General features: G+C 43.0%; 2 protein-coding genes across 4 annotated transcripts in view; one reads left to right on the top strand and one right to left on the bottom strand.

Annotated features, from left to right (window-relative positions):
* Positions 1–564: 564 nt before the first annotated feature.
* PGM3 (phosphoglucomutase 3) lies at positions 565–22,285 on the top strand. 2 transcript variants are annotated; one of them, XM_032217131.1, is made up of 13 exons: positions 566–660; positions 1,682–1,887; positions 3,795–3,979; positions 6,801–6,868; positions 8,190–8,323; positions 9,286–9,481; positions 12,078–12,235; positions 14,367–14,450; positions 16,680–16,778; positions 16,950–17,066; positions 18,896–19,018; positions 20,270–20,443; positions 22,094–22,285. In XM_032217131.1, the coding sequence occupies exons 2-13, from the start codon at positions 1,684–1,686 to the stop codon at positions 22,178–22,180; spliced, it is 1,629 nt and encodes a 542-aa protein (XP_032073022.1). In that variant the 5' UTR covers positions 566–660; positions 1,682–1,683; the 3' UTR covers positions 22,181–22,285. The 2 variants fall into 2 exon arrangements, with proteins under 2 accessions (XP_032073023.1, XP_032073022.1); XM_032217132.1 differs by lacking the exons at positions 20,270–20,443; positions 22,094–22,285 and having other exon boundaries at positions 565–660; positions 18,900–19,006.
* Positions 22,269–23,453, bottom strand: part of DOP1A (DOP1 leucine zipper like protein A) — a 60,401-nt gene continuing 59,216 nt past the window's right edge. For both annotated transcript variants that reach the window (XM_032217129.1, XM_032217130.1), the window contains exon 37: positions 22,269–23,412. In XM_032217129.1, coding sequence (XP_032073020.1) covers positions 23,107–23,412 — 306 coding nt within the window. In that variant the 3' untranslated portion in view covers positions 22,269–23,106. The remainder of the gene's footprint in view (positions 23,413–23,453) is intronic.

The following is a 23,453-nucleotide window of genomic DNA, read 5'->3' as shown; positions in this document are numbered from 1 at the left end:
TTGACTCTGCTTTTCAGAAGGTAGAAAAAGGCGATCACGTTACCTTGGGACACAGCAACGGTCTTAAATATGAGTCAAGGATCTGGATTTTGATCGTGGGAAACGCTGCAACGGCCGTAAGGGTGAAAAGCAGTCATAAGTCCCTTTCTTTTCAGTGCCGATCTAACTTTGAACGGTCCCTGAACCAGGCGTTGTAAGTCCAGGACTCCCTGTAAAAGGGGAAGGAGGCCCATCGGGGAGGGCCAGGCTGAAGATGTGGTCGTTAAGCAGAACCTCTGGCTCGCCACTAACCCACTTGCCGCCTGAGATTCCTGCCCGAGCTGGCCGTAACAAACCCCGGAGTCGAGCGACGCGCCTTGATTTCAGAGGAGCACGGATCCGACCAGCTCACATGGCCGCAGGCGAAGGGCGTGAACCGGGAAGCGCCACGCACTCCAGCCCCGGCCGCGGCAGCCGGAGGAGCGGCTGGGCCTTGGAATGGCGCCGCGGGGGGGGGGGGCGGCGTTCGATCGAATGTTGCAACACGCCTCGTTCTGTCCCCCGCACGCTCGGCCTTCTGATTGGTGGATTCTGGGAAGGCGAAAAGGAAACGTGTTCTGAGCCGATCCCGGAAGGGCGCTTCAGACGCCGTTCTCGTTGCAAGGCTCCGGAGCTCTGCAGGTAATCTGGTTGCTCAGGTGGCTTTGATCGTGGGTCATTCCAAAAGATAGGGGAAGGCTTTCTGCCCGCAGAGGCTCCATGCGCGTTAGAACCTTGCTTTTGCGTGTCATATGCTATATGTGGGTATATGCATAATTTTGTATGCATGTATTTGTATGTATTTAGTCAGTCACGTTTCTGTAATGTGTATTGGAGGTGGTGACCCTTTGAGAGCTATACGCAACGAAATTTCCTTTTAATGTATGCTGATCAGTGTACATTCAAAGTGAAAATAAAGTTATTCAAAGTCAACCCCCCCCCCCCCAAACCCTCTGCCAAAACATTATTTAGGTCAGTGTTTTTCAACCTTTTTTGTGCAAAGGCACACTTTTTTCATGAAAAAAATCACGAGGCACACCACCATTAGAAAATGTTAAAAAAATTTAACTCTGTGCCTATATTGACTATATATAAAGTAATTCTCCCACGGCACACCTTACACTATGTCACGGCACACTAGTGTGCCGCGGCACAGTGGTTGAAAAACACTGATTTAGGTGTAGCTTGGATTGTGGGAGGGTGTTGGGATTGAAATTGGTGTGGGCTACTGTAATTGAATTTCTAGTTTGCAGTTTTCTGGCTATCCAGAAAAAGATTGAAGTGGAAAAGGAAAGTAACTAATCCCCACCAAGATCAGTTTCCGCCTTCTCCCTTTTGGTGCCCAAGCAGAGAGGCGACCTGGGATTGCCAGATGATAAGGAACAAAGTCCTTGTGAACAGAACCGGATAATGAAGTCGCAACACTTTGTTCTGCGCTTTTAAAAGTCTTATATTATAAGTACCCTTGGCGAATAATGATTCTGGTATAAAAAAAAAACCCACACATTTTAAGCTGCTTTTTATAAAGCATAAGGAATAGATTCTACTGTGAATGAAATTCAGTTTTCTTTCCTATTAATTTATATGGCACAATTTTGTTTTACAGGATGTGCAGTTCTAATTTCTGGCAATAAATTAGTGTCGTTTCTTGTGTACCCTGCAGAAATGGATGCCGAAGCAGTTACAAAATACTCAAAACTGCATGCTAAACCTCTGGGGTTTTTCCTCCAATATGGAACGGCTGGATTCCGTTGCAAAGCAGGAAACCTCAACCATGTCATGTTTCGTATGGGACTTCTAGCTGTCCTGAGGTCGAAGAAGACCAAATCCACTATTGGTGTGATGGTTACAGCTTCTCATAACCCTGAAGTAAGAAACTGAGCATTGCAGAGGAAGAGAACAGCTTTTGTGTAGGAACTCTGGTTCTAAAATTATTTGGGCCTTGAAAACAATGTCTATTAACTGTCGTGGCACGACAAAACCGCGCTCGACTACAGCGCGCCCGATTAAACCGCGTCGCTGACGTCATCAGCAGAGCGACAACAGCGAGCGTGGAGAAAGAAGGGCACTTTAAATAGCGCTTTGAAAACAAGCCGATTCAAGTTAAGGTAAGGGTTAGGTTTAGGGTTAGGTTAAGGGTTAGGTTTAGGGTTAGGGTTAGGGTTAGGGTTAGGATTAGGTTTAGCGTTAGGTTAAGGGTTAGGGTTAGGTTAAGGGTTAGGTTTAGGGTTAGGTTTAGGATTAGGTTTAGGGGGGTTAGGTTTAGGTTTAGGGGTTAATTTTAGGTTTAGCGTTTACAGCGTGCTTTTTTCTCCACGCTGTTGTCGCACTGTGATGACGTCAGGTACGCGGTTTCGTCGAGTGCCCTTTAGTCGAACGCGGTTTTGTGGTGGAACCATTAACTGTTATATTTCTGTTTAGTTTAAACTGGAAAAAGCTTTTTTTAACCTGCATTTTAGTATGCAGGTAATCCTCGACTTATGATTGGTTGTTTAACTGCCATTTGAAGTTACAAAGACCTCAGAAAATGGGATTGTGGCCCATAAAGCATCATTATCAAATGTCATGCCCCCCCTGGTCACATGGCTGCATTTTCGATATTGAACACAATTCAATCCTGAGTTACAAATATTCTGTCGGTGCATTTTGGGTGCTTAAGAGTTGATTCAAATTTACAGCTCGGTGTATCATCCTGCAGACCATCACGTGATTGCTATTTGTGACTTTTTTGCAGATTTCTGGCAAAAAACACCTCTTTGGGAGAATGAATTCACTTAATGACTATGTGGTTCTCTTAACAAATGTATGATTTTGATTTACAACTGTTTTTTAATGACCGCTGTAAAAGCAGTAAAAAAAATTGGGCCCAGTCATTTGGGGAGCCTCCGCTTATGATCGCAATGACTTATGACTGAAATTCCAACCCCTATTGTGATTGTAAGTGGAGAACTACCTGTAGTGTTAACCTGTAAATTATGAATTACATCTGATTGATTCATTGACGGGATATAACTTGCACTTCCTGGAACCTTTTCATAATGTGCTCTGTCTTCTTTGTTCAATTATTTACAGCACAAACATATGTATGTTTACTTTGAAATAAGTCTCACTAAGTTAGGTGGTGCTTTTTGCAATATAAGCAGGAATAGGAGTGCCACCTTCTGCAAAGCCCTTAAAACCTGGCTGTTCCGACAGGCCTGGGGCTAATGAGCTTTTGTCCCCTCTCGAATGGTATGATTGTTGTGTGCTTTTAAATTGTGGTACTGTTTTGTTTCGTGCTTTTTTTCTTTCCCTTATTTGTACCCCCCCCCCCTTGACTTGGATTGTGAGCCACCCTGAGTCCCCTCCGAGGAAAAGGGCGGCATAGAAATATAATAAATCAAATCAATCAATCAATCACCTCTGACTTTTCAGTGAGATTAAATCATTTTACCTTTTTTGACATTCTTTTTGAAAAACGACTTACAACTTTTGGTACGATTGATTTAATAAATTTATTTATTTATTTATTATAAAGGTGTTATATCAAAATGATTTTCCTTGGTCAATTTACAACACTCTTATCTTTTAAAGGAGTGCAAAACTTTCAGGCATGCCCTGTTTTAAAGTCAAAGCAGTCCATTGTGTTTTGAGCTTGAAGCAAGCGTTTAGAGTTCCAAACACTTCGGATTGGAAACTACACATTTTAAATATATTTCTTTGCTTCAGAGAAACTACATCTTTTTTTCTAAACATGCCATCAACTTTGATAATGAACATTTTCTGTCTTCCTCCAGGAAGACAATGGCGTGAAGCTGATTGATCCTTCTGGGGAGATGTTGGCCCCTACCTGGGAAGATCATGCCACGTTCTTGGCAAATGCAGAGGAACCTCAGTTACATTGTGTCCTGACTGAGATCTGCCAGAAGGAGGCGGTAGACCTTCAGAACAAGGCCTTCGTTGTGATTGGTAGGGACACCCGGTAAGCCAGAAAGCCAACACGTGTCTTGCAGCATATATAAAGGGCAACATATATGTTCATCAGGCTGTTCATTGGGATCACATAGATTCACCTGGAAAATTTGGCGCTTGTGATATTGGGGGGTGGCAGAAAGTGGTGGATGGCCATGGTTAATATGGTGCCTTTTCAGGCAGACTAAATACATCCATCTCCTTCAATTTTACTTCCACACCACAGTGTGGTGTAGACCTATAACAGCCTGCATTCATCCATGGCTTCCTGATTGCTGCTTATACATTTATTTTGTGCTGGTTTTGCACAAAATAAATGTTTAGAGAGAAGCTGGGAATGTGTACAGTTTAGTTCCTCAAAGGAAACATTTCCAGAGGAAGGAGGATGTGGCTGTAGATCAGTGGTGGGTTTCAAAAATTTTTGGAACCTACTCTGTGGGTGTGGCCTCCTTCGTGGGAGTGGCTTGCCGGTCATGTGACCTAGTGGGAGTGGCTTGTCGGCCATGTGTTTTCTCTCTCTGTCTCTCTCTGTCTGTCTCTCTCTTTCTCTCTCCTTCCTTCCTTTTGTCTTTCTGTCCCTTTTTTCTTTTTTTCTTTCATCTCTCTTTTTCTTTCTTTTTTCTTTCTTTTTTTTTATTTCTTCCTTTCTTTCTCTCTCTCTCTCTCTGTGTCAGTCAGTCAGTCTGTCTGTCTGTCTGTCTCTCTCTCTCTGTGTCAGTGGTGGGTTTAAAAAAAATTTGGAACCTCTTCTGTAGGTGTGGCCTGCTTTCTGGGTCCACTGGTGGAACCTCTTCTAACCGGTTCGGGAGATTTGATGAACCGGTTCTACCGAATAGGTGCGAACTGGTAGGAACCCACCTCTGCTGTAGATGTTGGGCCAGCATTAAAGGGGAATCTTAAAAACAAGAAGAACTGGAGGGAAACTTGGGGAAAAGAAACAGGCAATATAATAGCTGGTAGCTAAGATGGGCCTAGACAATTCGGTCAGTTGAAGATCTTTGGTTTTAACAACAACACAAGCTGGAAAAACTGAGGTGGACTGGGGAGGATTTAGGAAGCTGAAGATTTATTGGTTTGCGGGTAACCTCAGGATAGATTGCTGATGAAATCCTGGGAAGACTACTGAAGATCTGAAGAGTGGAATCGCTCATGAGATGTGTACCTTGAACAACCTCATCCTTCCTCCTCCCCCATGGGACATGGTCTATGGCAGTGGTGAAATTAAAAAAAAAATACTATCATTTCTGTGGGCATGACTGGGTGGGTGTGGTGTGACTTGGTAGGTGTGGCTTGGTGGGTGTGGCAGATTTTGTAGATTTGTAGATTTTAATAGCATTTATAGGCCGCCCTTTTCCCTGAGGGGACTCAGGGCGGCTTACAATAATAAAGGAAGGGGAGTGAAGACAAAACATAAAAAGAAATGTGCAATAACTGAAAAATACTAAAAACACAACATTCTCTCAGCATTCGGGAGGGGCGGAAGAGTTTATCCCCAGGCCTGACGGGCTAGCCAGATCTTGAGGGCTGTACGGAAGGCCTGGACTGTGGTCAGGGTACGAATCTCCACGGGGAGATTGTTCCATAGCGTCGGAGCAGCAACTGAGAAGGCTCTCCTCCGGGTAGTCGCCAGTCGGCACTGACTGGCGGATGGAATACGGAGGAGGCCCGCTCTATGCGATCTGATGGGACGCAGGGAGGTTATTGGCAGAAGGCGGTCTCTCAAATAGTCAGATCCACTACCATGGAGCGCTTTATAGGTGGTAAGTAAGACCTTGAATTGCACCCGGAGATCCACAGGCAGCCAGCGCAGCTCGCGGAGGATAGGTGTTATGTGGGCGAACCGAGGTGCGCCCACAATCACTCGCGCGGCCGCGTTCTGTACTAGCTGAAGTCTCCGGGTGCTCTTCAAGGGCAGCCCCATGTAGAGCACGTTGCAGTATTCCAGCTTAGAGATCACAAGGGCTCGAGTGACTGTCGTGAGAGCCTCCCGATTCAGGTAGGGCCGCAACTGGCGCACCAGGCGAACCTGGGCAAATGCCCCCCTGGTCACAGCCGATAGATGGTGATCAAAACTCAGCTGTGGATCCAGGAGGACTCCCAAGTTGCGGACCCTATCTGAGGGGTATAAATTTTGTCCCCCCAGCCTGATTGATGGTACGGTGGTCAAATTATTGGCAGGGGAAGGATACTGCAAAATCTCCATTCCTACCCCAATCGGGGGCCAGCCAGAGGTGGCATTTGCTGGTTCTCCGAACTACTCACACTTTCCGCTACCAGTTCTCCAGAACCTGTCAGAACCTGCTGGATTTCACCCCTTCCTTATGGTCCATGGTCATCCCTCATGGGACATGGTCTTCCTTGCACTGCCTCCTCCTGCCTCCTCCCCCTTGGGACATGAGCCGGTTCTGCCCTTCCTCAGCTGCATTGCATTTTCCTGTTATCCAGCTCAGCATTGGCCTTGACCCTCTGTGAGCACCTGAGACTGTAGATCAGTTGCCAGATCCAGTGAAGGCAGTTCCTCTTTACCAGCCCGCATAAGTCACCTAAAGTTCTGTAAAGAAGAAAAAAAATGGGAAGCAGGTGTATAAAATATACCAGGTCATAAATAGATGCCATATGAATCATTGGGAACACCGTGGGAAATGCCAAGGCATTTTTTTGGTGGATCCTAATAAAAAACCTGCCTAGAACGCTCTTGAGTCGCTCAACAGGTGCCATTCCTTCCCTTTGCAGAAATAATTCTTTTACTTGGCTAGTATTTGTGTTTTAGCTTGTATTTTGGTGTAGTATTTTTAGCAAAGTGTTTGTTTGTTTCCACGTTCTGCGTGCAGGCCAAGCAGCAAGGAGCTTTCACAATCAGCCATTGATGGGGTATCTGTCCTTGGAGGTCAATATCAGGGTACGTTTGCTCTTTGATCCCCATTTGGTTACTTAGCCTCATGCTGAGATTTCTCCAATTTGGTTCATGTAGGTTTAAGGAAACTATTTGGGAAGTCTGGAACTTGGGGACAGAATTATACTTTGTATGCAGGAGGCCTCTGACTCCGTCTTTGAAATCTCCAAATAAGAGTTGGAAAGGACTTTAATTGAAACCCTGAAGAGCCAGTTGAACTTGTAATAGATAATATAGCAATAGCAATAGCACTTAGATTTATTCACCGCTTCATGGTGCTTTTACAGCCCTCTCTAAGTGATTTACAGAGTCAACATATTGCCCCATCAATCTGGGTCCTCATTTTACCCACATCAGAAGGATGGAAGGCTGAGTCAACCTTGAGCCGGTGAGAGTCGAACTGCTCAACTGCAGTTAGCAGTCAGCTGAAGTAGCCTACAGTACTGTAGTCTAACCACTGCACCACCTGGGCTCTGTACAGGTCTCACTTAGCCAGCAACCTGGCTCAATGCAAGCCAGGAATGGAACTTCAAGTCCTGCAAACGTGTTAACTACAACTCCCAACATTCCTTAGAATTTATTTTTGGATAGGCTCTTGGGAATTGTAGTTCCACAAAATCTGGATTATTACAGGAGTTTGATTTTGACCAGCTCAAGGTTGACTTAGCCTTCCATTCTTCCAAGGCCAGTAAAATGAGGACTCCCATGGTTGTGGGCAATATGCGGACATTGTAAACTGACCAGAGAGCACTGGGGGACAATATATAAGGTAAAGGTTCCCCTCGCATGTATGTGCTAGTCATTCCCAACTCTAGGGCGCGGTGCTCATCTCCGTTTTAAAGCCAAATAGCCAAAGACATCTCTGTGATCATGTGGCCGGCATGCCTAAATGCCAACGATGCACAGAACGCTGTTACCTTCCCACCAAAGGTGATTCCTATTTTTCTACTTGCATTTTTAATGTGCTTTCAAACTGCTAGGTTGGCAGAAGCGGAGACAAGTAACGGGAGCTCACTCCGTTACGCGGCGCTAGGGATTTGAACTGCTGAACCGCTGACCTTTCTGATCGACAAGCTCATCGTCTTAGCCACTGAGCCACCGTGTCCCTTTACAGCAGTGTTTCTCAACCTTGGCAACTTGAAGATGTCCGGACTTCAACTCCCAGAATTCCCCAGCCAGCATTCTCTGGCTGGGGAATTCTGGGAGTTGAAGTCCGGACATCTTCAAGTTGCCAAGGTTGAGAAACACTGCTTTACAGTATATAAGTCTAAGTGCTATTGCTATGGGTAAAGGGATATTTGACTCTTCTCTCTCTCTCTCTTACTAGATTATGGTTTAGTAACAACCCCACAGTTACACTATATGGTCCGTTGTCACAACACCCAAGGCAGCTATGGAACACCAACAGTGGAAGGCTATTATCAAAAGCTCTCCAAGGCTTTTCTGGAACTTACAATGCAGGTAAAAAGAATCATCTTCCCTAAAGAGAAGATCTGGTTTGGATTCTTAAGTGCATTTATTAAAAATTCATGAGTCCTTTTAAGACTAGCCATAACCCCAGCCAGGTATCAGCATTCTCAATGCACAAGCTAATGGATCAAAATGGACTTTTATCCTATCAAAGAAGAACCTTCTTAAGGAAAGTTGACTCTACTTGCTTTTGAATATGTGTAAAATATTTTTGCTGAAGCAGATGTATAATCCTATGGGCAAAAATGAACCATCCGGTTCACCGACAAATGCGCGCTCAACAAAAGCGCGCCAACGAAACTGCGGGGAGAAAACCGTGAGTTCAAAAGGGCGCCAATGAATGAGTGCAGAAGCGTGACGACAACAGCGCGCCGACAGAAGCGCGCTCTAAACCTAACCCTAAAGGTAACCCTAAACCTAACCCTAACCCTTACCCTTTCCCTAATCCTTACCTTAACCGTAATTGTGCTTCTGTCGGCGCTCTTTTGTCGGTGCACCTTTGGACCACTGTCGATGTCGTGGTTTTATCGCCTTGGTTTCATTGGCATACTGTTGTCGGGCGCGCATTTGTTGGGTCATGGAACCATTCTACTCATTTTATTTATAGTGCCCAATAACTACTGAAATTCATTTATGACATTTTTAATTTGCACTTCTTATTTTTGTAATTTAATTTAATTTAATTTATTAGATTTATAGGCCGCCCAATCCCGGAGGATTCTGGGTGCCTTACACAGAACAAAAGAAAACAAACAAAATAAAAATAAAAATAAAAATATGTACTTAGCTCTGATGAGTTATTTAATGAAAATAGCTCAGTGAAAATAAGTTGTAGCGGCAGGACAGACCCTGTAAAGTGAAAGTTGGGAGTTACAAATCTCATTTCCCCATAAATTCTGCTGGGGTCTATCCACCCTTCTTTCCTGAGCTCCCTTTTGCTTTCTTTTCTGCAGGCTGCTTCCCAGAAAGATGGCCATAGGGGACTGAAGATCGATTGTGCGAATGGCATAGGAGCCCTAAAACTCAAAGAAATGGAACCATACCTTTCAGAGAGCCTGGCAATAGAGTTGGCCAACGATGGAAGGGAAGGGAAGCTCAACCACATGTGTGGCGCTGATTTTGTCAAAGTTCATCAGAAGCCTCCTGTAGGTAAGCCACTCGAAGACTTAGGCATAAATCATTGGTGGGATTCAGCCAGTTCGCACCTATTCGGGAGAACCGGTTGAAGAGCCGAGGTGGTGCAGTGGTTAGAGTGCAGTACTGCAGGCCACTTCAGCTGACTGCTATCTGCAGTTCGGCGGTTGAATTCTCACTGGCTCAAGGTTGACTCAGCCTTCCATCCTTCCGAGGTGGGTAAAATGAGGACCCAGACTGGAGGCGATATGCTGACTGTAAACCGCTTAGAGAGGGCTAAAAGCCCCATGAAGCAGTATATAAGTCGAACTGCTATTGCTACTTTCTAAGCCAGTGGTAGTCAACCTGGTCCCTACCGCCCACTAGTGGGCGTTCCAACTTTCATGGTGGGCGGTAGGGGTTTGCTGTAACTCTGCTTTATAAATTTTATAATGTAAATTTACTTTCCTACTTTATAAATCACCATTACTGTGGAACCGGTGGGCGGTTAGAAAATCTTACTACTAACAGAGATACAAAAGTGGGTGGTAGGTATAAAAAGGTTGACTACCCCTCCTCTAAGCAGTTCAGAGAACCGGTTGTTGGAAGAAATCCCATTTTGTTTTTTCCCACTTTACAGGGCTAATCCTGTAAGGAAGGCAGGAAGGAAACATTCTGGTGTTGTTTCTAGCCTAATCTTTATTGCCCTGCTTACAGAAACTGTTTCTCTGATTAACCCTTATTACATTGTAACAGCTAAGGGAAAGCGTCCATCTACCTGATTGAGGTTGAGTTGGCCACGCCCACCCAGCCACATGATCACTGAGCCACACCTACCCAGCTGGTCATTAGGACAGAGAACTGGTTGTTAAACTATTTAAATCCCGCCACTGGCATAAATATATCCCCCAAACTAAAGTCACTTCAGAGAAAGACGGATGGCAAATATATATATATATATATATATATATATGAATGAATGAATTAATTAATTAATTAATTAATTAATTAATTATAATATAATATAATATAATTAATTATATTAATACCAACACTGGAAAGAAAAATTGCTGGTAACAGTTGCCGGTATCCCAGTGGAAAAAAAGATATAAACATACAACTTGAAGGAAACTTGTAAGAAACTCAGAAAACAAGCAAATCTTATTATCCCCCAAAGTGATTTTTCTCTACAATATATTTTTGCCTGAAGAGACAAAATGGATCAATCCCTAATTGTTTCAAGAATTTTGGTGGGACAAGCATTTACAGGCTTGGCAGATATCTTTTTGCTTTGGTCAGAAGCCTTTTCCAGAGAAAGTCAACTTGTCCTCCTTGCTAGATGCAAAGAGTTCATTTCTTTGGCCAAGGAGATAACAGAAAATGCCAGATGACGATGGATTTGCTAAATTATAAGTCCAGTAGTCCTTGACTTAATGATTAACAAAGGCCCAGGATTATAGTGTTCTCTGGAAAGAGTGCTTTATGGCCTGTAAAGCACTCCCAACCATTGCAAAATATGGCACTACTATCCCCTGGTCACATGATCCTGATTTGGTTGCTCAGCAACCTGTTGGCAGGTATGGCTGGTCGTCAAAATGCCTGGTGATCATGTGATTGCTATTTGCACTCTCCTCTATTGGCTTCCCCAGAAAGTCAGTGGGGAAACTATCAGGAAACGTTGCAGACTGTTCCTGAAGAGGACTCCTCCTTGTTTCTGGGGGTGGCTGAAAAAGCTGCCTGCCAAAGGGAGCTGAATTGCTTTGGCAGGAGGCTGAAGTGGAGGTAAAATAGCAATAGCACTTAGACGTATATACCACTTTATAGTGCTTTACAGTTCCTCTCTAAGCAGTTTACAGAGTCAGCATATTTCCCCCAACAATCTGGGTCCTCATTTTACCAACCTCTGAAGGATGGAAGGCTGAGTCAACCTTGAGCCTGGTGAGATTCGAACTGCCTAACTGCAGGCAGCAGAGGTAGCCTGCAGTACTGCACTCTAACCACTGCGCCACTGCGGCTGAAATCCTGAAGATACTAGCTCCATTCATGCACCCTGCTGAAGAGGTTCCCATACAAAGGAGCTGAACTCCTTCAGTAGATCATTTGCACCCCTTTATGAATGTTCTGACTCTTTGGTAGATTTGTGGCAGAAAGGGAAACTTAAAATTGTTATTTTGCACTGCAAAGAGTATCTGTGCCTGACTATCTATACAACTCAAAGGAGACCAGTAAACATTTCTCTAAAGGTTGCCTGACTGCAACTCCACCTGTTTTCATTGGCCATACTGGGTAGGGCAGATGGATGCTGAACGTCATCTAAATATGTTGCCCATTCTTGATTTAGTCTGGCAGTTTGTTTTGGAAGTATGTAAAAACCATAACCCAGTGGTCCTCAATGTTTTGGGCACCATGTTCCAGGTCCTTGGAGAGTGGTTTTTCCACGGACCGGTAGGGGCGTGGTTTTGCATTCTGCTTGCATCCCACGGTTGGGGCTTCACTTGTTTGCAAGGCCCGGTTTCGGAAATGCCTTGGCTCGGTGCCGGTCCATGGACCAGGGGTTGGGGATTCCTGCCATAGTCTTTACGCTTCAAATTCTTGCCAATGAACACTTCTGCATTGCTGTCTTGCTTGTTAGGATTACAAATGAATCCCGGGGAGAGGTGCTGCTCGTTGGATGGTGATGCTGACCGAATTGTTTACTACTATGTAGACACTGCTGGCCATTTCCATCTTCTGGATGGAGATAAAATAGCAACTCTAATCAGCACTTTTCTTAAAGAACTTCTGATGAAGGTAATTTATTTCCTTTGGTTAAAGCATTATCTATTCTACTACGATGATCAAATACCGTATTTTTCGGAGTATAAGACGCACCAAGGTTTTGAAAAGGCATTTTTTTAAAAAAAGTAGGTAGGTAGATAGAGGGATAGAGAGGGAGAGAAAGAAAGAGAAATACAGTAGGTAGGTAGGTAGATAAAGGGATAGATAGAGAAACAGAGAGAGATAGAGAAATACAGTAGGGAGGTAGGGAGAGAGAGAGTGTGGGTAGGTAGGGAGAGGGATAGAGAGAGAGAAATAGAAAAGAGATAGAGCGAGAGAAATACAGTAGATAGGTAGGGGGAGAGAGTACGGAGGGAGGGAGGGATAGAGAGAGATAGAGAAATACAGTAGGTAGGGAGAGAGAGAGAAATACAGTAGGTAGGTAGGTAGGGAGAGTAGGTAGGTAGGTAGGTAGAGGGATAGAGAGAAATAGAAAGAGAGAGAGAGAAATACAGTAGAAAAAAGAGCAAAAAAATTTTTTTGCAAAACAAATTGCATGCATAGCCTTATGGAGGATTATAGAGTACTGCTGGGGGCTGGGGGGGGGAATGGTCCATTTTTTCACTCATTTCTGCCCTCCCCAGCCCCCAGGAGCACTCTGAAAGCCTCCATAAGGGTATGCACGGCCATTTTGGTGAAAGGGGCAGGGCTTTATGAGGCAAAAAATGCTGTATTCGATGTATAAGACGCACCCAGATTTTCAGCCTCTTTTTTGAGGAAAAAAAGGTGCGTTTTATACTCTGAAAAACACGGTAGATCTTTCCTGGTGCACAGTGAACCCAAACACTTGCATATTTGAAATATCTTCTATGTGGAAAGAGGATGCAAATGAAATGCCATTGTAAAAGATTCTTATTTCTTTTTCCTAAACGTAGCTGTAATTAACAATCATATTAACTGCATAGTAATTAACAATTTCTACAGTCGCCTATTTTTTTTTAAAGAGATAAGAGAATTCCTTTTGAGAAAAATACAGCAGATTATTGAGAATTCATTTTAAGAAAAATGCAGTAAATTATTCCCCCCCCCAAATAATAATAATAATAATAATAATAATAATAATAATAATAATAATAATAATAATAATAATAAAATGCTTCTGTTTGGATGGGAGGTGGGAGCTGTGTTGTGTTTTACCAAAAAAGCAACAGTTGGGTGCTTCTTAGGTTTCAATGAAAATGAAGCACAGCAGAATTATTGATGGGGTCAGGTAAGCCATTTCCTCAGCTGATTCAAAACAGATTTATAAATTGCAGTAAACCAAAACCAAACAATCTACATTATACGTATAAATCCAGACTGGTTTATTCATAGGCAACTTGCAGTAAAACCTTAATTTCACAGACCCTCATTCAGGGGAAATTGGATGGAACAGACTAAACTTGGGCTTAGCTTGGGCTTCATTCCCAAATAATAGTCAAACATTTTCTGAAGTAGTACATACCCTTGACATAATCGATACCATTAGTATTCATCCTCATCTTTTAATGATCCATAATCCTTTGCGTGCGGAGTTTGGGCAACTGAATGGAGTGATTACTGACTGGATGCCCTTCCTGTTGCCAATGTTGAGTTACATTCAGCAGATATATTCCCAGCATGCTCAGAGAGAAATATCTGCCTCTACCTAGGATCGAACTCACAGTCTGCTGATTGTGAGGCGAGACATCCACCTCTAGGCCACCACACCACTCAATCAATACCACCAGTATTAATGGTATTAACTTATATAATCACAGGTGGTTGGTTTTCTTGACACACTTCCTCTCCAGATGGCCTTGTTATAACTCACAGTTTTACGATACAATCGAAAAATAGTGTTAATTGTAAAGAGGAATCTAATGCATGCCCTGAAACCTAGCTTGTACTATTAAGAAATGATGGAATATTTCTTTGCATAATCTTGATGTCAAAAGTAGGTTTGGTTAATGGTTAACATGTTTTTCCACCCAAAACGGGAGGGGCAGTGCTTTTGATCTTCAAGATCGGTAGAGAATACATTTCCAATCTCTTTGTAAACTTAAGTTCTTCAAAGGAAAAGATCCATGCAATTCTTGTGAAGTTGAGTCTTGTTTGTGGAATGTTCCTTTCTCTGCTTCTTCAGGCTGGACAAACCTTATCTTTTGCAGTAATACAAACAGCGTATGCCAATGGGAGCTCTACCGGTTATCTGGAACAAACCATGAAGGTATGAAGTTGACTTCTTCCAGTCTTAAACAATTAACCATGGCTAAAACACCAACAATGGGGTACGGTGAGGATGGGGAGGTTATGAATTCCAACATATTTTTGTGTCATGCTTGCCTGGAGAGAACCTAGAAGAGTTTCCTCCAAAAAGCCACCTTCCAGATGTGCTGGAATTGCAGCTTTACACTTAGAAACCTGGGGTTGGCAGCGATGCTTTGCTACACATCTGGAAGACGGCAGGCGAGAGAAAGCTGGGGTGCTTTAATAACAAAAAAGAAATAAAACATTGATATTGTTATTGTTTTTCCTATGTATTCCAAGCACTGCATTTCATGAGTAACACTTTTGTAAAAAAAAAGAAAAAAAATCAACCCTGTGTATAATGTATTTTAAACTGATCCTTACGTGTGCTGCTTTCTGATAATTTGGAGTTTTATGGCAAAGTATGAAAAGTTTTAGGAAAAAATCCCAAAAGTTGCTTCCATTTTTACTCACACGGTCCTGACTACCCAAGAGTTCGGAACAAACGCATGGCTTGCTCCTTGATGAGAAGGCAGTACAATTAAGAATGCCATCTCACAATTACTCACCAGAAAATCAATTCCATTTGGTTTTATTTGATTATTTAACTAATAATCAGCCCCCTCTCTTTTTACTGGCTGTCTTTCTAAAGTTCTCTGGTTGCATTCATAAAACACACTTAACCTGGTTATGCCACTAACCATTAACTAGGCAAATGGTTTGGATTTGTACAGAGGTCTATCCACCTGCAAACCTAATCAAGGTTAGCATTAGGCATGCTTTCCCTAGTGTACATTTCTGCTAGTTCTTTATCTGCCCCAATTCAATCTGGCAGTCTGGGCATGCTGCAGATCCCCTCAGCCAAAAACTGCCAGTGGGCCTTTTCTGCATTGCTCAGTGGAAAATCCTCCCCTCAGAGATTAGAATGGTCCTAATCCTGCAGAATCCAATCTGGGTTGGGCACGGGGCCAGAGGTTTAGTCTTCTGAACTTTCAGATTCATGCCGGAGTCCATTCTCTGGGAATTTCTCCTTTACCAGTGACGGTGCTCTAACACACTCCTCTAGAGATAGGTTCCCTGAGTATGGGCTCCGGCACGAGGTCCGAAAGCTAGGAAGACTAAACCTCTGGTCCAGGGTTGAAATCTACTTACTTTCGCTACCGCTTCGCAAATGTGAGTGTGCATATGCAGAGCATCAGAAACGGACATGATGACGTCCGTGCAGGTGGGCGGAGCCTGCTACCGAGCACGCCTGCAAAGGTAAGTAGAACAGCAGGTGTGTGTGTGTGGGGAAGGATGCACTGTGCCACGTGATTTAGATTAGCTCGAAAGCAGGCTTTTCTATATTTAGCTAATATAAATATAAATTCCTATATTTAGCTAATATAAATTGTGTGTCATAGCTGATCGTTGGAAATACCAGTTCGCCTGAACTGGTAGTATTTTTTTACTACTTGTTCGGGTGAACCGGTAGCTTTTTTTTACTACCGGTTCGGGTGATCTGGTCTGAACCGGTAGCATTTCACCCCTGCTCTGGTCCCGGTGACCAACCTTTATTGGATCCTGCAACATTAAACAGTGGTTAAATGCAGCACTGCAGGCTACTTCAGCTGACTGCAGTTCTGCAGTTCGGCTGTTCAAATCTCACCGGCTCAGGGTTGACTCAGCCTTCCATCCTTCCGAGGTGGGTGAAATGAGGACCCAGATTGTTGTTGGGGGCAATATGCTGACTCTGTAAACCGCTTAGAGAGGGCTGAAAGCCCTATGAAGCGGTATATAAGTCTAACTGCTATTGCTATTGCTATTATCCTGGGATACATATATTTGCCTTCATTCAGTCCTAATCCTGTTAACCTTTCCTAAAGCTTTAAAAACTTGGCCATGTTCCTGACTCTGAATGTGTTAAAGGCCGGACTTTTTGATTTTACTGACAACAGTTTAACTATCTTGGATGCTGTGTTTGGAGATTTGGAGATTTTTATTATTATTAATTTTTTTTAATAGTTTAAATAGTTTTGGGAAACCCAGAGTTTCCTTGTTGATGATCAGTGTCATTGGCGTAATGCGCTTCTTGCCATCTGTCAGGCATTGCTCTTCTGAGCCTTCTCCCCTTGAGGGATTGCTGTCTTTCCGCGCTCCAACTTTTCAAAGATTACGTTGCTTGTAATGCAGAATTATGCACCCATCACACTGTGTCTTTCTTTCTCAGGTCCCTGTTCACTGTGCCAAAACGGGAGTGAAACATTTGCATCACAAGGCCCAGGAATTTGACATTGGAATTTATTTTGAAGCAAACGGTCATGGCACAGTAAGTATGTATTCGTTGAAAGGAGTCTAGAGCCGTTCATCAGAGTCTAAATTTTAACCAATGACGCATCTCTTTCTGAGCACAAAGCATGTGTGTGTGAGAGAGAATTTTGATTGTGTTTCTTTTCCATTTTTTTCCTCTGTTGATAGTCCCATGTGTTTTTCTTTCAAGGTATTGTTTAGTAAAGCCGCAGAGGATAAGATAAGATTCCAGGCAAAAGAAGAAAAAGATAACCAAAAAAGAGAAGCTGCAAAGATGCTCGAAAACACAATTGATCTGATAAATCAGGTAGGAATGTTGGTCCATTACTAAGTAAAGAAGCTTGTCTATAGTTGTCTTGAAGTCAAATTTGGCTCCTAATTGCACACCAGCATCTATTCATAGAGTTTAAATAGAGGTAAAAATAGAGAAGTGATTTCCTATTGTCCTCTTTCCAGATGTAAGTTTGTTTCCCAAATTAGTCTTCCTTGTCTTCTCGGATACGGTACCAAGGAAAGATCCTGCTTAGCTTTCTCAATCAGCAAAGCTAGCTGGGAACTACTACGAGTTCAAAGCTGTTCCAAGTATGTTCTCTTGAAAAGAGCCCAGTGGATGTATTTGGAAGAAAATTAACAATCTAGGTTCCATCTGAGTTACGGATGGATAGACTTCCTTTTTTATTCTAAATCAGTTAAAATTCTCAAAAGTGTGCCATCTCCTATCGTCCAGTAGGGAGTCACCATTTAGAGGTTTAATTTTAAACAAGCACAAAACCTGCCCTTGTTCTTATACCCCTGTATGTCCATCCTTAGTTGGGATGCCTTATATAAATGCAGACTTAATTTTTGAAATTCTTAGGGTTCCCTATGCAATTGAAGATTGTTATTGGGAGAATCTTCAAGGCTTTTACTGGACTGCAGAACTTTGTAAGGGAAATGACTCCAATAAGCCATTATGGAGAGAATGATAGGATCCATTTTTTAAAACAGGGTAAGGTCCCATAGGTAGTATGGTTCTTTTCCCCCTAAGCAGTAAGTGTTGGAAATTAACTGTAATAGCTTCATAGCCATTTTTCAGTACTGGTGTGGTTTGAATCAATTAACTGACTTCAACCATATTCTGTTCCATCGATTAAAAGGGTGACGATATTGTCAAAAGTTGGTTTCAAATTCAGCAGTGTTTTGAAGCAGAAGTGGGAGAAACAATATGGGAGCTTGGTTACACTTTGGTGATCAGGAAAAGCCAGCATCTAAAATACTTTTGTATAGATTTTAGTCTCAGAAGCATTTACTGCAGATTAGATTCCTTGAAACAAAAACTTTTTATGAACAATAAGCAAAGCATGCATCCATAATCAATTAAAAAAAAACAAATAGGAGAAAGAACAACTCTGATCTATAGTATAATTGAGCCTCGTTGGTGCAGTGGTTAGAATGCAGTACTGCAGGCTACTTCTACTGCCTGCCAGCTGCCTGCAATTTGGCAGTTCGAATCTCACCAGGTTCAAGGTTGACTCAGCCTTCCATCCTTTCGAGGTTGGTAAAATGAGGACCCAGATTGTTGGGGGAAATAGGCTGACTCTGTAAACTGCTTAGAGAGGTTTGCAAAGCACTGTGAAAGTGGTATATGTCTTAAGTGCTATTGCTATTGCTAAGGAATAAATTATGTAGAGGCAAAAGCTTCTTACATGCATTATTACCATAATCTGAGTCAGTTTTAATACCAGTTTAACTCATCTTCAAAGCAAGATCCTGTAACTAGTCCTAGGAAAACAGTGAGATCTGACAGTAGGACAGAGTTAGAATCAATAATGTTTTACAAAGTACCTTGCATGAGATATTTTCAGTTATACTATCCAATTGACGCGCAAAATATAGCCTCTCATTATCAAGACAACCCCTGCCTTCTCGAGGTGCCCACCATTTTCCAACAGAAGGGGCTCTGTCGACTCTTGGGCCCGGCGAGCTCAAGTAGTACTCAGCCTAGAATCATGGATCCCGTTGATTTGGGATGCATGCGACTCTACAGCGAAGGGATTGGCGATGCCGTACCGATGCTAAAGACTTAAGTCAAGTGTGGAAGAGATTGATTTTTCCCATCTGTTTTTCTTTCCTTTCTTTTCTTTTCTTTTGCACTAGACAGTTGGTGATAGTCTCTCCGACATGCTTGTGATCGAGGCCATCTTGATGTTGAAGAACCTCACAATTGCACAGTGGGATGCTCTGTACACAGATCTCCCAAACCGACAACTCAAAGTGAAGGTTAGTTGGGAACCAGAATTAAATGGATTGTTAAAATTAAATGGACTGTTAAAAAAAATTAAACTTTTTTTTTCTTGGGTAGATGTGATCCAGAGATGGGAAGACCAGAGGGGGGAAAAAAATCAGTGATGTCATTAGAGGCTGCAGGGGGGAGGGAAATAAAGGCCATGCTACATTGATGATGATGATAAGTTGAACTAATAAGTCCTCTGAATACCTTACTCATCTCAACAGTCTAGTAGATGGTGTGATGAACAAAAAGAAATGGCAGAGGCTACTGTGGGATCGTCACATGGAAACCCTTGAATAATGAGTATCTTTAGTCTTGCAAACCAATCTTAATACATTTTGTTTATACCTTTGGAGTTAGCAACATAGAACCTCTGATTAAAAGGTCATAGCACTCCTCAGATCAATAGCAATAGGATTTATGGAGATGATTGCGGGCCTATCTTATGGACAACCCATCCCGGCCGCATCTGGACTGTCAGACCCAGGGGAAGGGCCCTGTGGTGAGGGATAGCGTTGTGGCTCGGTAGGAGCCTTTGGAGCTGCTATCAGTGAGTGGTTTCAGGATGCTCACAGGAGAAGATAACAAGCAGCTGTGGCTTGTTAAGGATCTCCTGCGGATAACGGACTGATGGTGCCACGCCTTAGTTGCAGAGGTCAACGTTCGTTCGTTCGTCCATTCCGTTCCTGTTCTAATTTGTGTTCATGATTCAAAGAAGCACTTGGATAAGTGATTTGCTTTATATAAACCTGGTTTGCTGTGAGAGTTTGTTTTTGCATTTGCTGTTTAACTTTTTGCCAGAGAATTTATCTCTGCTTATTTTGGGCTCGCAGCCAGCAAAAGCCGGGACTGATAAAGACATTCCTTTGCAAGCTGTGTGTGGCTGTCGTTTCTGAAAGAGCAAGGAGGAGGGTCAGAACAGATTTATGTACTGCTTCACAGTGCTTTTACAGCCTTCTCTAGGTGGTTTATAGAGTCAGCCTATGGCCCTCAATAATCAGGGTCCCCATTTTACCCACCTCGGATGGATGGAAGGCTGAGTCAACTTTGAGCCTGGAGAGATTCGAACTGCCAAATTGCAGCTGGCAGTCAGCAGAAGTAGGCTGTAGTACTGCATTCTAACCACTGCGCCACCGTGGCTCATTTTATTTCTTTCCTGGTTTCTCTTCGTTAGAGAATTGATACACAGTTGCAATTTTGGCAGGTCAGACGATGTTACTTGTTTTCATTTTGACTCGCAGGTTGCTGATAGGCGGGTCATCAGCACGACAGATGCTGAAAGAAGAGCAATTGCACCTCCAGGGCTGCAAGAAAAAATCGACCATCTGACTCAGCAGTTTAAATTGGCTCGGGCATTTGTTCGTCCATCTGGAACAGAAGACATAGTCAGAGTCTACGCCGAAGCTGACTCCCAGGTGAGAATGGGCATGATTCATTTAGAACATGGATGTCCAACCTTGGCAGCTTAAACACTTGTGGACTTCAACTCCCAGGATTCTGGGAGTTGGAAGTCCACAAGTCTTAGAAGTTGTCAAGGTTGGACACCCCTGATTTAGCGCCTTTGTGGAGTAAATTGGGATGAATTTCTATAGCATGCAGGGAAGTCCTTTTCTGTCAGTAACATTTTCAAACTAGGTGAATTGATATAATCTATAGCTGGGATGGCGAACCAGCGTGAGGCCTTGCCCTGTCAGCTGGCCAGCGCGCATGCGCGCACTGGCCAGCAGAGTTCAGCCTTTTTTAAAGCCATTTTTCACCCTCCCCAGTCTCCAGAGGCTTTATAGGGGCATGTGGAGGGCGAAAAGAGCCTCCCCCGCCCCCCTGGAGGCCCTCCGGAGGCTTCAGGAGCTTCCCTAAAGCCTCTGGAGCACAAAAAAACAGCCTTATGGGCAAACTGAAAGTTTGGGAACGGACTTCCAGTTTGCACGTAGGGTCGGTTTAAGCCTTCCGGAGGCTTCAGGGACCTTCAGGAGGCTTTCCTGAAGTGTCTGGAGGACTAAAAATGACCCTACGAGCAACCCGGAAGTCATTTCCAGTTTGCTCGTAGGGCTGGTTTGAGCCCTCCAGAGGCTTCAGGGACCTTCAGGAGGCTTCCTGAAGCCTCCAGAGGACTAAAAACAATCCTACGAGCAAACCAAAAGGTACGTGAAGCCTTCGGAGGACTAAAAATGACCCTACGAGGAAACCGGAACTGACTATAAATCCTCTGGAGCTGGGGAGGGCGAAAAAAGCATGCAAAAAATGGAGGGGAGCGCCTCTCATGCGTGCATGTGCATGGGGGGTCGCGTTGCATTATGGGTGCGGCACGTCTGCACACGACCCCCCTACGGTCCCCCCTTATGGCATGCGAGCCAAAAAAGGTTCGCCATCGCTGATCTATAGGTATGCAAGCAACAGTACTTAGTCCTCTTGAAGTTTTACCAGGCTCCTTCCCATTTCTTCTTGAGCTTATTGGGGAAAAGAGAAATGAAGACGGTTTTGTTGCTTGCTCAAACATCTTGTTTTCCTTCCCTTGGTTTTCTGAAATATTTTTGGGCTAGGAAAGATCTGCTGTGTTTCTAGCAGCTTTTTTGATGGAAAAATTGGGAGCCTGGATAGAAATGAGATAATAATCTGTCATTTCAGAAAACTGAAATGGAGCACGATACGGACATTTCTAAAAAGAAACCTGTCCTTCTATTTTTATGAAGGATATCTTCCTATTTAAGTACATTTTGTAAAAAAAAAAATACAAACATGGAATAAAAACAGATGGGGGAACAGGGTCTGTAACGCCTCTCTTCAAAGCTTCATGTTTGAGTTAAAAGATCCTTCTTTGAAATCTGCTCCTCATAGTGTGATGTCTCCCAGTATTATGAGTTATTTAGATTTTTTTTCACTGCAGCACAAACTTAAAATTGACTCCCAAGTCCTTAATAGTGATGAGCTGTGAGAGACTGTGCCATATGTGGTTTCTGAACTAGGGAGCAAAACAGATTCTTTCAGAAAAAACCTGAATGACATCTAAACGTTCCCTTAGCTGAGATTATTTTATATTGACTTTAGTCTCATATTTTTCTCTTTAGGAGAACGCAGATAAACTCGCCCATGAGGTCTGCTTGGCTGTCTACCATTTAGCTGGCGGATTTGGAGACCCACCCAAGTCTGTTTGATGAAGCGTCATACTTGGATCTGAATCATGAAATTTTGTCATATAAAACCTTTACTAGCCGAGAAATACTCAACATTTATTATTGTAAAAAAAAAAAAAAAAAAAAGCAACACTAGGAGTTTTCTGCTTCCTGTCCTTGGAAATTTCAACTTCAACATGCTTTTTCAGAAAATTGCAATCATGACAATCCTAGAGTTGGATTGCAAGTTCCTATAATCCCTAGGCAAAATGTGGACAGACTGGCTGGGAATGACAAGTCTTTCAGTTTCAGCTGGAAAAATGCCTGTTGGAGTAAATGTACCATATTAAGAGCAGACTTCAATTCCCACCATGAAAGGAAAGTTATAGCAAAGAAACTTATTTGCTGCAAATTATGAAGAAGTGTAGCATCCCAAAATCTCCCAAAGAAACAGCATTTGGTAGAAGCACTCATCTATTTTGGGTGCATGTTTGAAGATGTTTGCCATGTCACACTTATTTGCTTAAGAACCTGGAACGCAGCATTGTTGGAAGATAATTTAATAACATCTTGACAATTAATGCCTTCATCAGAATATTGATATGTTCAAACTACTCATTCATTCCATTTTTAGAAAGTAAACCCCGTGCAGCGGCCTAGGTGCAGAGAAAGACATACAACTAGAAAAATGTGCAACTTTATTGTAAGATTTCTTAAAGACAGACCTCAAGATGACAAAAACAAAATGTACCATAAATATTAGGCACAATAATCAATATGTGCCAGCGATATTTCAACTTGATTCAGGCCATATCCAGAACCTATTTACAAGTATTTAAATTAAATACATCCTGAAGTATACACTACGTACAAAGTATGAAAAAAGGAAATTACATACTCTGGAAGGATGGAGTGGTTTGGTTTGAAATGAACATTACATAAGATAAAAAGATTCTGCCATTTACATTTCATGTCTTGATGACCCCTTCCAAAAAGTCCTTCTCAACCATCTCTTCAATTTTTTGCCTCACTTTGCTAGATAATGTCTTTTGGTTCTCCATTTTGATGTCTTTGTTGGGAAAAGAGTTTGGGTAAAGCATGGGGCTCCCTGAATGGCCGATGCTCCTGCTGGTGACTTTGCTGTTGAAGACTTGGCTCAGGACATGGAAGAAGGGGAGGAGCTGTTCAATGCTGCGGACGGCGCAGAGGGTCAGGAGCAAATGGCCGGGTTCCCAGTTCAGAATCCTCCCTGAGATGTCCTCTTCTGGATTTTTCTGTAAGCAGCAAGAGAAGAGTCGGGACCAGGCTTGATAAC

The sequence above is a fragment of the Thamnophis elegans genome, chromosome 4, assembly GCF_009769535.1.
Source record: "Thamnophis elegans isolate rThaEle1 chromosome 4, rThaEle1.pri, whole genome shotgun sequence".
Taxonomy (NCBI): domain Eukaryota; kingdom Metazoa; phylum Chordata; class Lepidosauria; order Squamata; family Colubridae; genus Thamnophis; species Thamnophis elegans.
The sequence above is the reverse complement of the archived record's forward strand: the minus strand, read 5'-3'. Positions and strand labels throughout refer to the sequence as shown.